This window comes from Podarcis erhardii (genome assembly GCF_964252035.2).
Source record: "Podarcis erhardii genome assembly, chromosome: 7".
Classification (NCBI taxonomy): Eukaryota; Metazoa; Chordata; class Lepidosauria; order Squamata; family Lacertidae; genus Podarcis; species Podarcis erhardii.
The window spans coordinates 55624740-55642590 of NC_138511.1; the positions used below are offsets into that span (position 1 = coordinate 55624740).

General features: G+C 42.6%; 1 protein-coding gene and 1 long non-coding RNA gene across 2 annotated transcripts; one reads left to right on the plus strand and one right to left on the minus strand.

The window, feature by feature from the left end:
• Positions 1-2505: 2505 nt before the first annotated feature.
• On the minus strand, positions 2506-16606 carry UBA2 (ubiquitin like modifier activating enzyme 2). The gene is made up of 17 exons (XM_081872198.1): positions 16418-16606; positions 13353-13436; positions 12939-13009; positions 12411-12475; positions 11982-12082; positions 11743-11864; positions 10779-10846; positions 10235-10356; positions 8480-8579; positions 7721-7881; positions 6316-6409; positions 6109-6221; positions 5869-6024; positions 5059-5155; positions 4353-4458; positions 3844-3977; positions 2506-3433 (listed from the first exon to the last, which is right to left on the minus strand). Exons 1-17 carry the CDS (start codon positions 16556-16558, stop codon positions 3252-3254), a joined length of 1917 nt encoding a protein of 638 aa, XP_081728324.1. The 5' UTR covers positions 16559-16606; the 3' UTR covers positions 2506-3251.
• LOC309347548 lies at positions 13448-15258 on the plus strand. Its single transcript, XR_014158972.1, has 2 exons — positions 13448-13819; positions 14067-15258. It is a non-coding gene; the product is annotated as an uncharacterized lncRNA (long non-coding RNA).
• Positions 16607-17851: the final 1245 nt, after the last annotated feature.

Below are 17851 nucleotides of genomic sequence, written 5' to 3' on the forward strand. Positions count from 1 at the left end.
CTTTTGCTTAGATGACGTGCAGACAATTGATCACTCCACCCAAATAAACTAGTCTCTTGTTCATCATTGAGTGTGAATCTGTTCCTGCACCAAGTGGCTGACAAGAGTTACTAAAGTCCAGAGAACTCCATGGGAGACACATAGGCAACTCTGACCTTGTGTTTTAGGAAGACAGAGTGGAGTCGGCTTTTTATACATCAAAATAATATCTATGCCAGGGGTCAGCAAACCTTTTCAGCAGGGGGCCAGTCCACTGTTCCTCAGACCATGTGGGGAGCTGGACTATATTTTGGAAAAAAAGAAGAAGAACGAATTTCTATGCCCCACAAATAACCCAGAGATGCATTTTAAATAAAAGCACACACTGTACTCATGTAAAAACACCAGGCAGGCCCCACAAATAGCCCAGAGATGCATTTTAAATAAAAGGACACATTCTACTCATGTAAAAACACGCTGATTCCCAGACTGTCCTTGGGCCGGATTTAGAAGGCGATTGGGCCGGATCCAGCCCCCGGGCCTTAGTTTGCGTACCCGTGATCTATGGTCATGAAAGACCCCATCTGCTGCAAGGATTGCCTTGGGAAAGTTTTGGTGCAATAAGAAGAGCTACATTACTTATTATTTTTATTACATTTGTATTCCACCTTTTTTGTAAAGCTCGACATACACAGTCCTCCCCTCTCCATTTCATTCTCACCACCCTGTAAAGTAGGTTAGGCTGAGAAACAGTAACTGGCCCCAAGCCACCCAGTGAATTTTGATGGCTGAGTGGAGATGTGATCCCTGGTCTCCCAAGTCCTTGTCTGACACCCTGACCACTAACCCATACCGGCTCACATTGCACTTGTGCTTTGTGGGACCCCTCTGAGCAGAGACTAGGGTGCCTGTTGTTAGGAGAGGTGGGCATTTTCAGCTTCAACACAGTTCTGGTCCAAGTGTTGTGCTTTACTTCTTGGAAGTGGCAGCCACTCACTTATAGAAGCAAAAGGGGCCATTTTGCAATGCTACTAGTGGGGGGGGGCACACACACCTGGTGGCAAGGTCTCAAACTACAGCCTTTTTTTGCCCCACTTGATATTTGCATTGGAAGGTAAACTTCCATTAGTGGGTTGAGACTTCCATTGCCAATCTGCGCTGAGATTGCAGCAGGCCAGTGGTTAGCAGGGTTCTGTGCTGCATCAGACTCTCAACACCTACTGTGTTGCACTCAGTGCACTTTGCCAAAATTATCTACATGCTGGAAAGGAGGGGTTGTAGATGCAGAATGATCACTTACCAATGGCAATGCAGTGAACTCATGGCTGCAGTGAACACTTGGCAACTTCCATTCTCACAGCTCCAGCAGGCCAGCTGTTCCACTAGATTAGCTCTCCGACTAATCATAAGCAGCCCAAAAGCAGGGAGGGTGCAGGGTCCAACACCTGCTATCCCTTAACAAAACAAAACCACTACCAATAATAAAAGCATCCTGTGGACCACCCATTGGGCCACTGCTAATAAATGCATCAATAACCTCATCCCTGAGAAGCCATCTGTTAGGCCAGCGGTCAGGAAGGGGGGGGGGGGTGCAATAGCACACCCTGCACTGAAGGGACAATCTGTGGCACAGAGCAAGATGACTCTGACCAACTTATTAGAAACAACACTATTTGTCAGTTTCCCCATAGCCAAAAGGTGTCTTGCAGATCAACCAAGTTATAGCGTATCAATTATGCAAAACAGTAAAAAGACAGTTATGCAAAGAGGAATCATTGCTATTTGCATGATTAATATAGGTCACATAATGCAGCTTTTCAGTGTGTAGAATCTGGATGGCTCAGCCACCAAGGCCACACGCGGGCCCTGGAGGTGACCTGCCAATTCTAACAGAATCAAAAGAAGCCAAACTAAAGAGTTAGAACACCAACATCAGGTGGTGATCTTTTTAGTTTCAATAAGCAAATATTATGCAATAGGTGCAGAAGACAGAACTTGAAGCATCAGCACTTGTGAAAAATGTGTAAGCTATCAGACTGCTTTGAAGTACTTCCAGAAAATAGTAACCTTCCCAACTCTTCCATTTGATTATGGATACTTGAGTTAACTTTGTGTTTAAAGTCGATGCTGAAAGAGAATTGTTCAGGTTTAAGGTGAAAACTATTTTTACACCATCTAACATCTTTGCAAGGACAACCACAAGCCTGGTCCAGAGTAGGCAGGGTGGGTGCCAGGGTAGTAGTGAGCACTAAACTGAACACCCTGCCCTTCTGCCTTGGTTTATTTCTGCTACAAATCTACTTCTGAGCAAGGGTTCAGGCAGCAGTGGTGGTGGAGAGAACAGCAAAGACCAGCCACAGTCAACTTCTTAAGTGTTCCTGACTTAGTCCAGGAGAACCACAGACCTCTGTAGTAGTTGGTCACTTGTAACATAGCCAGGCAAACTTTACACAGCCATGAAACTTTCACCTAGGAAGTTGAATCCAACCCCTGGGTAATGGAAGAATAAAGACTATCAAAAAACTACAGTGACAAAATGTTTTATTAAAAAAAACCCTCCCTTTTCAATTCCAGCAAAGGATGTTTTCAGAAGCCCTGTAGGATGCTTAAAACTATTATTAGTACAGCTTTAAGTATGAAGACTGTATACACTTTACAAATCCTCAACTTTCCATATAGGTGGGCTTTCAAACAAATGTAGCAAATAGTTTGTCTGTTGTTTTGGTCCATCAGATGAATGGTAGAGTAGCATTAAAGTTTTACAAAACATCCCATATAAATAACCTGAAGCTGTAACAGTACACCAAGATCCGTTTCTGACACTGACACATCAGGCAGTACTAGCTGACAAATCAACATTGTTTTACAATAATGTACATTGTGCCGGCTGACTGTTTGAAATGTGACACATCTTTGCTTTCAAGGTTTTGGTTTGAGGGTGTGAAAAATGGCGAGAACTAGGCTAGGCTAACAAACAGTAAGAATTAAAAACCTCTCAGAAGTCACCAAGTGATAAAACCATTTCAGCAAACAGGAGTTGTCATATTTTACCATAACAATCCATCTTTCAGGCATTATATAATTAGACATGCTTCGTTTTCATGCCCACAATGCTTATAAACTAGATGTCTACTAAATCCTACTAGAGAAGTTCTAAGTCCTACCAAGCGAAAATGGGGAGATGCTGCAAGCCAGAGTCCTAGTTGTGGACATTTTGCACACCCTAGCAATCATCCTATTGGCACGTCCTACTGGTTGGAGCATTCTAGCACTCAGTCTAGTGCTATCACATCATCCTGCTCTTCAGCCAATTGTTCTGAGCGCAGCCGTTTGGTGCCAGTGTATTCCTTCTCATCCAGCTTCCTTTTCCGGCTCTTGCTTTCTGTGTCATCAGCATTGCTTGAAGAACCTTCCTCAGTCTCAACTATCAGTACATCATCATCTTCCTCTTGAGCTGGAAAAGAAAAGAGTCACTGTAGTGCAGCCTAGCGCTGTTGTTTTAAATATCGGCTTAACATAAATAGGCTAAATGTTCCACACTTGTACCTAAAATGAGGCACATGACTGTTTTCAAATATTCAAGACAATGAATGATACTGAGAGTGATGGCAAGTTGCCATCTTAGAAAATAATGGGCCAGCTCAATCCATATATGCATGGTCCCTCAGTGAGTTAAGATATATCGATTGGATGCGCAAAAGCTAAAGCAAAAATTGTAGGGGCTTAAGTGAATTTTCAAGATCCAGGAAAATTTGTAAGGCTTTATAAAGGTTTATCTTGCGTCCTAGAATTTTAAGGGGCTGCCAGTACCTCCAAGCAGCTGTAGGTATGTCGATACTGTTCCCTCCCACTGCCAGTCTTTACCTGTGGATGTTGAGGGCTGTGCCCCATCATCACTTCCATTGGTGATATTCTTAGTGACTGGCTGTTCTGATGGTTTGGGACCAACAACTTCATCACCAACAACTTCAAACTCCACATCTTTCCCAAGCTCCTCACTGATTTAAAAAAAAAAAAATGCAGAAAAAAACACTCAGATGATGGTCAAATGAGCCAAAACACTACGATGGCCAAATAAGAGGCAGTTTCTGAAATGGCTTATTCAACCTGAGGTGCTGGCTTATTCAACCCTTGCTTGCCTAAGCACCACAGTACACTCAAAGGCAGTTATGGATGCTGTGCCAATGGGGAGGGCCTGGAAGTTATTCTTGCATATTAGAGAACGCTACTGGCTCTCAATTTTGTGTTTTTCACAAATGCAGAGCTGGTCTCTGTATTAGCAAGACTTATATCACTTATTTAATCTGAAGGTTCTTTTGGCAGAGTTGCAGTTTCTGGTTCCGATAGCACTCTAGGAAATCAATGGCCTTCACCTGTGCAGTACGTTGATCAGCAGGGTATAGTCCTGCAGAAAGTCATCTGCTTGCAGCCGACTACCATTTCGGATCCCAAAGTCTGACAATTTCCTGTGGTTATTTGCTGAGGGGGACATGGGGAAAACAGGAGAAAAGCAGCATCAGCTACTCTGTAGAAACATCAGTCACCTCCAAGGCTTTTCTTAACTCAAAACACTCAAAAGCAAAGGAAAAGTAAGCAAAGTAAGGCTGCTAATACCGATTGATCTATGTTAAAATTTTATACATCATGTATACTCTTTTCTTTGCCAGAAATATGGAAGGCTGCACACTTCAAAGCGAGCAGCTACACTTAAGAAAACCTCCCAGCTTGGGAGGCTGGGCTATGGGATCATTTCTAGCGGCTTGCTGATATCTCCGTTCCTGGTTTGATTGCTAGTACCTGTTGCCAGACCCCTAATAATACATGACTGCAGCCAGGATTGCATTGTATAACCCAAACAAAATCCTCCAAATCTGAGAACTGTAGTAATGAGGGTCCAACTACAGCTTGGATAATATCCACATCTATGGATCACCTGGCCCAGAGTACCCAGAGGCAGACACAAGGCTACACAGTGTTGGCACATTGTGTGTTTGTTGCAGTGCACAGGACATAAAGTGTGGAGCTTCCTCAAATGTCAGACTGGCTTTTGACCACACCAGTATCACTTTCATTTCATACCTTCAGTTTCTCCTTCTTCGGAGGATATCAGAATAGTCCCCTTTCCATCTTCTATCTGGACATCAGGTGCTACCATATTGAATTTTTCTTTCACTATCTGAAAGGATGCAAGGGGGGGGGGGGAAATCTAGAAGCAAGACACTGAAACAATAATCCTTTTCCAAGACTTACACCCAACCCCCTTCTTATACATGATCTAAACAACACTTTCTACTAGGGATGTGCACCAGCCACAAAATTCGCCTTGCATCTGTAGTGTTGGTATGCAACCCAACCTATTTTCAGTCCGTGTCTTTCTGGTCTGACTAACCATTTCTGGCCAGATGAAATCTGTTAAATCTCAAGCTCCATCTCTGTGTGTGTTGACTAGGGTGTGGGAGCCTCCTGCTTTCTTCAGCCTTAGGGTCACATACCCTTTCCGGACATGTGCCAGCGGTGAGTGGGCCAGAGAAAAAAAGTGGGTGGAGCAAGGAATGTAAATGTGACCTTTATACAGGACACACCCACACTTACGGTACCTCTCTATCCTCCATTTAGTCAAACAAAAAGCAAAATCAAAGAGCAGGGAAAAATTCCAGCTACATAGAAACCCTGAGGGTGGGTGTGAGAAATGAGTGAGAGGCAACGCTTGAGGAGAGTTCCAAGGGCCAGGCAGAGAGGTTTGGAGGGCCGCACGTGGCCCTTAGGCCTGGGGTTCCCTACCTGTGTTTTAAGGCCTAAGGTGCAGAACAGAGTCTGCAGATTAGCGATTTAGGAATGGTGCTTAAACTGAAAAACCTAAGAGGTGGATGAAGGGAGAGGCTCATTCACCTTATCTTGTAGCGTCAAAACTGTGACTTTGTTGACATCAAGTTTCACTGTCACCTCTGGCTTACTTGCACACACATAGCAATTGGGATTAGGAGGGTCCAAAGCGCAGGGGACAAGTAGCTTCTTCCTTGGGTTTGGTTGTTTATTAAGGAAGATCTTCAGAAGATAAGAAAAAAGGGAATCAGTTATCCAGCATGAACAAGCAAAACAGAAGAGAGAGGAAATCAACACCACACTTACTGCTCTGCACTGCTCTATTTTTCCTGAGAGAATCTTTAAACCCTCCAGCACAATCAGACCAGCTATTATGGCATTAGTGGTAGCTATTGCAGGAATGATGTTTCCTGCCATTGCTGTGGAATAAGCAGAAATAAGGAGTTTATGCAGCATATTAAAACAAGGACAGAGCAAATCCTTCAAGAAAATAAATATAAGCTTTTCACTTACATTTGATATCAAATCTGCTCTTCATGTTCATACTAAAGATATGCATTCTGAGGTTCGCAGCAGAAGTAACAAAGTCCATTGCAGAAGGATCATCCTGTTAAATAGTCATTTTGAAGTAAAATAGAAAATACTGATCATTTTAGAGTGAACAGAAGCATTTCTGGAACTTGAAAAAAATAACTGTATAAAATAAGCTTGACCTCAAACTCTTTTAACACATTACTCATATAACATACCCTTCTAATTGTTAAAATTGCTATAAGTACCAAGTAACAGCTCTGTAATGCAACTTAATATGACTAACTTTTATTTTGTGGCCACACTGACAGCTGAGCCATGAGTCCAGCATTTCCACCCCTTGAAGCGGTGAGATACTAATCCCCCAAGAATGTAAAAATCAAGTAGTTCAATCACAGCAATGAGCCTTTGAGATATAGTTTGATTATACTGCTTTTCCAATAAAAACCATGGGAACAGATAAGTTTCTAAAGATAGTCCATTATTATATATATAAAAACATATTTAAACAGAATCTCTCTTCATCTATGAAGTAGCATACTCCCCATTTTTTATTGTGCCCTACACCACTCATTGTTAAACTAAAGTTTTGGAGAGAGGTACATTCATCCATAAGGTACATAGTTTCTAGGTCCAATTCAAAGTGTAAGTCTTCTCCTTTAAAGCCCTTCACAGTATCCCATCTAAACTGCCTGCTCCCAAATGAATCTCAGCACAAAGATCATTTCTCAGAAGGATTTTTGGAAACAAGGCAAGTGTTAACAGGGGAGAGGGTCTTGTCATCCTTAGAGAGGTCCACTTGGCATGGTACTATGTTAAGAGCTTTTTATTTGCCCAAGTTTTCTAAATAAACAGACTAATTTTAGTTATCCGATTTCTGATTTTAACTTCTGTATATAATATTATTATTTGGTTTTATGTAGTTGTTGTGAACTGTTTTGATTTTTAAAAATGAATTAGTGGTATATAAACAAACAAATTTTATCTGCTGACATTTTCTCTTAGGCAGCTTTATCACTTTTAGTGTAGCTTTTTATTCTGTTCTGCTTCTAATAGTTTGGAAAGGAAAACAAGAATGGAGAACTGCACTTTGTTTCTATAGGGCTTCTGCTCGAGACCTGCGCAGTAGATTGTTCCCTCTGCATCTATAGCTAACAGAGGCTGCATCTAAAATTGATAATTTGCAAAGCCCAGCAGAGGTTACAAATCTGTTCAACAGTCTGATGCCATTTACAAGGCTCAAAGACAGCCAATTTTCTGTAGAGAAGATATTCTGAGAACACTTACCCCTAGTGTGCTAGGCATATCTACTATTAGTGCTGTGCTAGAATCCAAACATTTTTACTGCTCTGCATGCAACACATCCCCAAACGTTTGCTGAACTAACCTTGTCCCATATAAGTTCAGCTCCATCACCTTTTTCCGCTAGTTGAGCTCTCAGAGTCTCTACGCTCTTAGAAAACAGACGTGCGTAGCTCTTGACATCCAGAACCTGTTGGTCTTTCAAGCCCAAGGAAGGCTCATTCTGTTGATCAGATGTGCTGTTTTCTTTAAAGGAAAGGACGCGAGAAACTTGTTTGTTAAAACCGTCTTTAAATTCAACTTGTTTTGTTTTCCCATCTATACACACGTCTTTAAGGAGTCAGCAAATGCTTCCACTGCTACCAACATAAGTCTGAAGCTAATTCAGTAGCACAAATGGCTGATTTACTGGATTTTTCATCACAAGGATTTGTAGTGAATATGTGAAAAGCATATTGTCTGAGGAAATTTGGAAGTGCAGCTGCAGTACCTCAGGGTCAGAGGTAACCATATGGTCCCCTCCAGATGTTGCTGAACTACAACTCCCATCATCCCTGACCACTAGCCATGCTATGAGTCTAGCAGAATCTGGAGAGCACCCCATTGGCCAGCCTTGATGCACACTATAAACTCAGATGTCTTCATCGATCAATATCTTATCCCAGCTGCTATCACACCCCAAACTATTCTTTAAATAGGGCGGATTCAGGAACCACATCCCAACACCAAAACTAAGCACCTGCAACAGCTCTGCAGCAGTTCAGTAATAAAATTCATACTTTACCTTAAAAGTAGACAGCCCAACTGTTAAGTATCAAAGAAAGGCAAATAATAATATGCTTACCCTGATTTTGTATTTCATTCCAGTCTAGAGGAACTGGAGGTTTCCTTTTCCTCCAGAGCTTATCCATTGTTAGCAGATATCTGATGTCATCTTTGAAAAGCTAGAAAATAAGATTTAGAAGAGAAGCCTACTATCAACTGATGTGCTTTCAAGAGTACATTTCAGATCTACTAACATTTAATATTGAACACCAGTGCATATTCATCTAGGCACCAAGAGCCCGTATTTGTATGAGAGGATATTTGTTTTATACAAATATCAATAGTCTTGTGATCAGCATGTTCTCACTACAGGATTCATTCTAGGGGCTCTGCTTACTGAAGTGCAACACAATTAGACTGTGAGGAAAGTGCAGGTTGGGAAAACATGGCCAGTGCGATATCTGGGTTTATTGAAACATGCTTAATTCTGGAAACCAAACTCTTGGAAACATATTTGAAGCTGCAGAGTGAAATCTTGCACATGTTTGACCAGAAGTAAACTTAGCAAAGTAACATTCACACTTTTCAGAACAAAGTTGCAGACATACTCTGTTCTGTTTATAAATTCTAAAGATTTAATTAATCCAGCCTTGTATATCAGAACTAGAGAAGGTACAGTGGTGCCTCGCAAGACGAAATTAATCTGTTCCGCGATTCTCTTCGTCTAGCGGTTTTTTCGTCTTGCGAAGCAAGCCCATTGACGGCTTAGCGGATTAGCGCTATTAGCGGTCTAGCGGCTTTTAGCGATCAGCTGAGAGGCGGCTTATCAGCGGAACAGCTGATAAGCGGCTTAGCGGCTTAGGAAATGGGGGGGGGGAGCGAAAAAAACCCGCGGGAACTCGCAAGATTTTTTCGTCTTGCGAAGCAACCCCATAGAGAAATTCGTTTAGCGAAGCGCCTCCAAAACGGAAAACCCTTTCGTCTAGCGGGTTTTCCGTCTTGCGAGGCGTTCGTCTTGCGGGGCACCACTGTATTGCATGCCAGTGTCCCTCTCCTTCCAGTCTGCAGCAAGCTTTTGTTAACTCAACTCCTTTTATTAGCTGATATCTCATGATGATGCAGAACAGGAGCAGCTAACCTGGCACCCTTCAAATGTTGCAGTCCAGAACTCTTATCACTGCTGACCAATGGCCAGTCTAAAACATCTGGAGGGCACAAAGTTTGCTATTATATAGACCCTTGACCAATTACTTGTGTCCTTTTTATTTTCTGACAACCTTCCCATTCCTCATACAGCCCATCACTAATTTAGCCATTATCTCTAACCCAAATGAAAGACCACAGGGACAAGAGGAGGATAGGTGTGTTGCTGGTCACGACTGACCCTACAGTGTCCTGAGTTTTAGCGCTCTGCCATTTGCACAGGAGGAGGATTCGGGCTGAAAAATCCAAATGCACCTTGCTGTATTTATTTTATTTTTTAGTCAAGTTTATATACCACTTCAAATAAAAATATCCAAGCCATGTACACCATTAAAAGCATACAACCGGATAATGTTGTATAAACTATGATCCTTCATTGCATGGGGTTGGACTAGATGACCCTTTGGGTCCCTTCCAACCCTACAATTCTATGAAAACCAGCAACTAAGTTGAAATCCTGAGTAAACGAATAGCCAGGCACTGAAATATCCACACAGTCAATGCTTGCCTAATGTGAACAGTTGATGAAAAGCAGATGCAAGTGTAAAGCAGATCTTACAACATGTCTGCCCCCGCTTAACAGTGGCATAAAAAGAAATTTCTACAAATGCCACTGACTTAAGACAAATACCTTAGTGAAGAGTTTAACCGAATCATATCCTGTTGATTTAGCCCATTCCTTGGTTGAAACACGTTTAATATCACCATCTTCATTAGATGCTCTTGCTCTGGCCTCAGCTTCTGCTGGCTCCCCTGTCAATAAGATGACATTTTCCATTTGCTATCAAGATCACTCACGTGGCACAGATACAATTTTACCAAAAGAGGGAAACCTAGTCAGGAGGTTTCTTCTACTTTTTCAACAAACTAGTCTACTAAAGAACCAGAATGTTACCTGAAATATTCAGAATGTTATGGCTCAATTAATGAACCAGGATTCAAAGCAATACTAATGTTGCTTATTTAAGAGTAAATATTAACCATCTACTGATGGTTCTCCTATATGCAGCATATACACAGAACTTTGCAACTCTGCAGCTGAGGATCAAGGAAAATATTATTCTGTGGCAGCTGATACCCAACCAGAAGTTGCACAGCTGATAGAAGGACTCCCCAAGAGAAGCACAAAATTGTCTTTTTTTTTTTTTTTTTTTTTTTTTTTTTTTTTTACTTACAAGCAGCTTCAGGATCAGCTCTGTCAGGAGACACTTCTTGATCAGCATCTTCTTCTCCAAACAGCTGACTACATTTTAAAACACAAATGGTGGTTAGAGACTGAAATGTCTTTGCTTGAATAATCTTGAAAGCAAGTTATTTATGGTAGTGCTATGTCCAGCTGTTAACATAAAGGTTTGGTTTTGGCCATTAAGTTGCTCCTCCAAATAGCATGCTTTATTTTTTTTCTTTGCAAACTGCTTTAAGACACAAGGAAAGTGGGGTGTAATTTTAAAAAACCAACACTAAGGGAAAAGTCAATTTATACTGCAACAGAGCTCAGAGATGTTTCACATCCAAACCATTCACACAAAATTGAGAAGGTAACTAGCCCTGACAAATAGGAACTGCAATAAAACTCTGTACTCAAACTCTCTTCAAAGGAGAGCATGCCACTCCCTCCTGCATTTCATATTTCTTTTTCAACTGCTACTATTCTAAAGCTACTGAGCATGCTCAGTACTCGCTGGGCTGCTTTTCCCAAGTTTTTACATTTCAGTTTTCTTTTTCAAAGTTATATTGTACTTCTGCATAATGCTGAGGTTCCCTCTAAACATGCTGACAACTCCCCTCTTGTTTCTTAAGGAATCCATTTTTGCTACAATCCTGTTGGCACTTGTATAGGAAGGAGTGATCTCTATGGATTATCAAAACATATTAGATATCTTTTTATAGGAACAAGCACTCAAGGCAACCTACACACAACAGACCAGACCAGCCTGATGTTCTAGATTTCCCGTAGCTGCATCGTAGCACCTAACTAATCTGCCAGACACACAAGGCCATCAAATTCATGACTCTTCTACACTTTGCAAAACAACCATGACAGTGTATCAGGTACAGAAAAGCTGGATCTAGCCAGTTTCCCCTGGTGCTCACAAATCAGATCACTGAAGAACTTTATGGTTAAAAAAATTAGCTTACTTGAACAAATACTTTGCCCACACAATGCAGTGGATTGGTTCAGAAGGAGTGTTGCGAATAGTACAACCTGGAAAGGTCTTCTGGGTTGGTTTGGGCTGACATTCATAACATTCCGTCACTCCCTACAGAGGGGGAAAGGTAGAAAATAATTTTTCAATCATGTCTCCATTGTTAGTTGAAAACCACACTTAAGGGATCATAATACTACAGCATATGAAAACACAGTATCATTGCCACACCTTTTTGATAACTGTTACTTGTCCAAGGTAGCCTGCAGTTCCACTCTCTATGAGGGGGACATCAGCTGCCAGACACATCCTGTTCACATGGTTACGGGCAGCTGTAAACAGAAGAAGAGTCACTGATTTTCAAATGCAAACTTTCTTATCCCCTCCTCCTCCTCCTCAGGTAACCCAAATAAGATATGTTCAATACTGCAACCTCACTGTACAGCAGGAAGAACATATGTAGCATTTTTGATAGGACTTCTCAGATTGCATTAAAAAGTACAGTTTGTAAAGATACCATTTGTCCCAATAGTCCCAATAGACTATTAGGAATCCAGCCTTGCACAGTCTCTCAGTTTTCAAGCACATTCATGTCAGAACAGAGGCATTTCAAAACTCCAGGTCTCAGTTGTCTCACATTATAGCAAAGATAAACCATACCTCTATTATCCAAGGCATTCATAACTAGGGTAAACTGACGAAAAAATTCCACATTATAGTCAGGGCTGCAGAAAAAGAAGACAAGATCCAGTTTAGGGGGTCAGTAAATAAATGATATTGTATATCACAATATTTTCTGGTTGCACTAGTTACACCAACCATCACACAGCACAAATAAAACAAGTAAAACTTTTAAAACAGCCATTTTCTGCGTCCATGGAGAAAAAAATTGTTTGGGGCAAAATAAAAGTAATTGTTTTATTACAGCATTGATGGCTCATTGACAGGGTATTGTGTCATTTCTGTAAACTTTTGATGTATGCAAGAACTGCCTAGGACCCAAATGGAAATAATTTGCTTTTTTCTTATCTATTCCCCACCCAGAACAAAATTGCCTGTGACATTTCCACTAATGACTAACAGTGTGGACACCCATAGCTAATAACTGTTTGGGGTATATGTCACTTTTTGTGGGCTTTTTTCCACAAAGCAGATACAAATTCCAAATGTAAGAAGAATCAGACATACTTCATTACGCTGTCATGATAAGCTATAATGTTAGCTCCAGGATGAAACCTCAACACACTTTCCTTGGCAACCTGCAAGACAACAAGAACACATAGATAATTTTTACTAATCTAGTCATCTTAAACCTCCTCCTATGAGTTAGAAATAGCCTTATTGGTTTTTTACAAAAATGTTCAAGCACCCAATTATCTTCTGAGCTTTGAAGATAATTCTGTTTCATGGCCTATTATGATACAAACATATTAAATATATAAAGGAACATATCATAAAGTAAACATTATAGTCAAGGTGAACTTCTTGAAGTTATCACATGAAATTTAATTCTAGCAGATGCCTAATAGGTATTCTTCTAAAGTTGTATCAAAAACAATACTGAATTAAATTGTGAAAGCTGCACTTTGAAATTCCTCTTACCTGAGCTTTTGATCTTCCAACATGCTTCTTCTGAAACAAGAATTGCCTGTTGAGATTGCTGACATCAATAGTATCCAGATCAATCTAGAAATAGATTAATTACAAACACTTCATATTTGTTCCGATTAACAAAACTGTACCTTGCCTTTATCGGAAATCAGTGTCTTTAAAAAATGCGCTGCCCCCATTTGATCTACAGCTATAGGCTAATTAAAACCAGTAGAAATAGAGTTTTTTTTCTAGGACTATAACACTTCAAACTACAAATGGAGGATGGGCAGTACATCTACAGATTTTTTCAGCATATAATTCATTGGCAAATACTGAGCTTACAGCACATCACAGAAAACAGAACTAGCCTAGCCATACTACCCCATTCTTGAATTCCAAAGTGGTGTACTGTATTCTAAAATAGAGTTCCACTGTCTGTTTTATGGTAGTCAAGAGGATGTAAAAAAGTTACAGTGGTACCTCGTAAGACGAATGCCTCGCTAGACGAAAAACGTGCAAGACAAAAGGGTTTTTTGAGTTGCTTCGCAAGACAAATTTCCCTTTGGGCTTGCTTTGCAAGACGAAAACGTCTTGCGGGTTTGCTTCCTTTTTCTTAAAGCCGTTAATACCCAGGGAATCCGCGCTCCGCAAGACGAAAAAATCACAAGACGAAGCAACTCGCGGAACGAATTAATTTCGTCTTGCGAGGCACTACTGTAAAAGAAACATGGCAGCAATGATTTTGAAACCAGAAGCAACATTTCTGCCATACTTCTTGTCCTCAGTTCTGAAAAAATGCAGTATGGCTTAATAGTGCATTTGATTTCCTAGACTTTACCATGGAATAATCAACTAGCAACCTAACTGGTTCTACTGTATTTGTATCATAAAATGAAATTAGTCAAGTTCTGACATGACAATCTGATCTAGTGGGCAATGCTGATCCACGTACTCTGGTCTATTCTGACTACAGAAGAGTGATAACTCTCTTGAAAATGTGACTGGAAAATTCAACCATATTATATATGTGAAATTGCAAAAGCAGAGATCACCAACCTTTTTGGATCTTAAGTGTGTATGTGTGCATTTGGATTTTCTGAATGAATGCCACAGGCACCACCTTCTCCAGTTGCTTCTCTCCCAATTCCTTTCCTCTCACCCTACCAGTGGCTAGTCTCCTCCCACTCCTCTCTCCCTCTCTTTGCTTTTCTAAGGGGCATGACTAATGTGTGATCCAGCAGAATTAAAATGGAACTTGTTGAATTTGAATGGTTTTACCTCCCCTCAAACATCCCTAGTATTAAAGCTGTTATCAGTAGACTGCACACTAAAAATGACAAAGCGACTGCTTGCCAGCACCACCAACATAGATTCAAGGCACAGATCCTAATGCATTTTCATATTTTATGATGGGATGAGCTATGTGCTGGGGGGCAGGCACATTAAGCGCTCACGCCCCAGCAGCTGATAGGCTGGACTTAAAATACACACAACAAATGCCTTGCTGGACAGACTCTTAAATCCATCAACTTTTTAGCAGCACCCAGACAAAGGCCTCTTGGAAGATGACAATAATAACTGAAGGTTACCCCTCATTGTTTGAACCTGACATCTGCTAGAAGGTATGTTGACTCCATTGAATTCATTCTTCACTATCAGTCAATAGCTGCAAAAAGACTTCCCCACCGTGTTTATCACCATGAATCTTTACAAACCTTTATAACTACCAATTCAGTATAATGGTGAGTGTTGGATAAGGACTAAGTTCAAATCTAAGTGATTCAAATCTCCACTTAGCCATGAATGGCTGAGTGTGGGCCAGTTGCCATCTCTCAGCTTAGCCTACCTCACAGGGCTGGTGGGAGAGTAAGATAGGAACACAGAGCCATACATGCCACACTGAAGGAAGGAGGAGGAGATAAAAATGTAACTGATAAACTGGGTTTGATATTAGTGGATCAAACCAAGAGCCCATCTAAGTCTAGCATCCTGTTCCTAGAAGCAGCCAGACAGATTGTGTAAACTGCCCTGTGATCTATGGTTGAAGGGTGGTATACAAATTTAATAAATATTAATAATTACTATCATTATTATTGATGATGGTTCTGGAGCTCACAAAGACGGCATTATTTTATCTAACAATCTGGTACTCTGTGTCAGCACAAGAACAGCATCTGCCAAGCCTGAACATCTATAAAGACTGCTTGATCAAAGACTCATTCTGGCAAACATTATGTCTACAAAAATAGCCCATCAGGTGCCCCTCAAAAACCCATAAGCAGAACATAAACAACTACATACACTCTGCACTGTGTCTGTAGCAACTGATCACTCAGCAATAGACTGCTCCTAGGAAGCTAGCTTATTCCAAGTCACAACCATTGGTGGATCTGGAATTACAGCACATCAACAAAGCCTTACTCATCACAGAGGAAGCTATTAGAATCCCTGATCTGTAGCAACATGCAGTGGTCAGAGCAGTGTTTCTTAAACTTGGGTCCTCGGATTTTGTTGAGCTACAACTCCCAACATCCCTGACCAGTGGTCCTGCTAGCTAGAGATGATGGGAGTTGTAGTCCCAACAATAGCTGGAGACCCAAATTTGAGAAACACTGGGTTAGTGTCGGACCAGGGCCTGATTGGCCATCATGAAGCTCCCTTGGTGACCTTGGGCCAGCCAGTACCACTCTAAGCTTAGCCTACCTCGCAGTGGGGGTTAAATGAGGAGGGGGATAACCATGGAAGCCACATTGAGCTGCCTGGAGAAAAACGTGGGCTATAAATGCAACGAACGAAGGAATCTGCCCTGCCCTCCGCTACCCAAGAGGCTGAAGCAGCGGCACTTCGCGGGGGGTCCCGCCTTGGAAATGAAAACAACAACGAAACCCCAATCCAAACAAGCGCGATGGCGTCACATCCCGAAGCCCCTCCCCCTCTCGGGTGGGGGAGGGGGACGTTGAGGCGACCCAATAAGAGCCGGCCGCGGGAGATAACGGCCAGGGCGGGCTCCGCTTTTAGTGGTTTTGGTTCCCTTCCCCGGAGGGCCTTCCCCGCCGCCGCCGCCTCCTCCTCACCACGTCGATGTTGGCGAACCCTGTGAGCACCAGGTCCTTGAGGAGCTCGCAGCCGATGCCTCCGGCGCCCACCACCAGCAGCCGCGCCCCGGCCACGGCCTGGGCCAGCTCTCCGGGCAGGGCGGCCGCCGCCACCGCCATCGCCGCTGCCTCAGAGGCCGACGGAGGGACGCGGGCGGGAAAAAGAAGGCACCGAGTGAAGCGGAGGCAGCGCCTTCGCGCATGCGCGGCCCTTCCCCTCAGGTCCTCTCGTCGGGCGCAGCCGCGCTCTCGCCGTCATGGAGCGGGAAGCCCCAGAGCGGCGCCTGCAGCGGCGGCGCAACGACTCCTAGCGGCTGGGAGGACGTATAGCCCATACGCAGCACCGAGCGAGAGGCAGCGTGGTCTTGTGGTTAGAATGTCGGCCTAAGGATGGAGAGATCAGGGTTCGAATCTCCACGCTGCAGTGGAGCTCATCTGTCTCACCATCTCTCAGCCTGACTTATCAAGCAGGGTGGTTGTGGGGATAAAAACGCGGGGGGGGGGGGGGTTGCCAGAGAACCAACGTGGTGCAACAGTTAGGAACCTAGGAGACCCGGTTCCTCCTCAGCCATGAAGCTCCCTAGGTGACCTTGGGCCAGTCCCTCCCTCCCATCTCAGCCTAACCCACCTCACAGCATTGTAGTCGGGATTAAATGAAGATGGGGGAGAAAGGAAGGTGGGAGTTGAATGCAATAAATCAATTAATTAAATCGTGCCTGTGGATTTAAGGTCCTTGCAGCAATAAATAGGCCACCAGTTGGCAACGTTAAATGCTGGAGAGACGGTGAAGCCTTTGCAAAAAAAACTTGCACATGGGAACATCATGGTATGGAAAGGAGGCAAAGGGAGATGTAGGCAACCCCACCATCCCACTCAGGTGCTACAATCTACATCGGTCTTGCCACTTAATTCTGGTGCACAGGACATTTTGTTGCCTGTGGCAGAGTAGTTGCTGCCCCAGCTCTGCACATCAGAGTGCAGAATACCCGAGAACATGTACAGAGTTGATTCTGAATAAACATTTTATTCTGAAACTGCACAAATGGGCCCTGAAAAACCAAAAGGTTAAAGTTATAGTCTGCATACACCCTGCCCGCATGCTCTAACTAGACACCCTTCCTCATTTTACTTTTAGCCTTCATCTTGCCTTTCTTGCTGGTGGTCCACTATGCCTGAGCTTCTAAGATGCTCTCCAGTTTCCATATACTATTTTTATTTCCCTCCTATCTTAAACATTTGCATCAAGGAAGAAGAGTTTGGATTTGATATCCTGCTTTATCACTACCTGAAGGAGTCTTAAAGCGGCTAACATTCTCCTTTCCCTTCCTCCCCCACAACAAACACTCTGTGAGGTGAGTGGGGTTGAGAGACTTCAGAGAAATGTGACTAGCCCAAGGTCACGCAGCAGCTGCA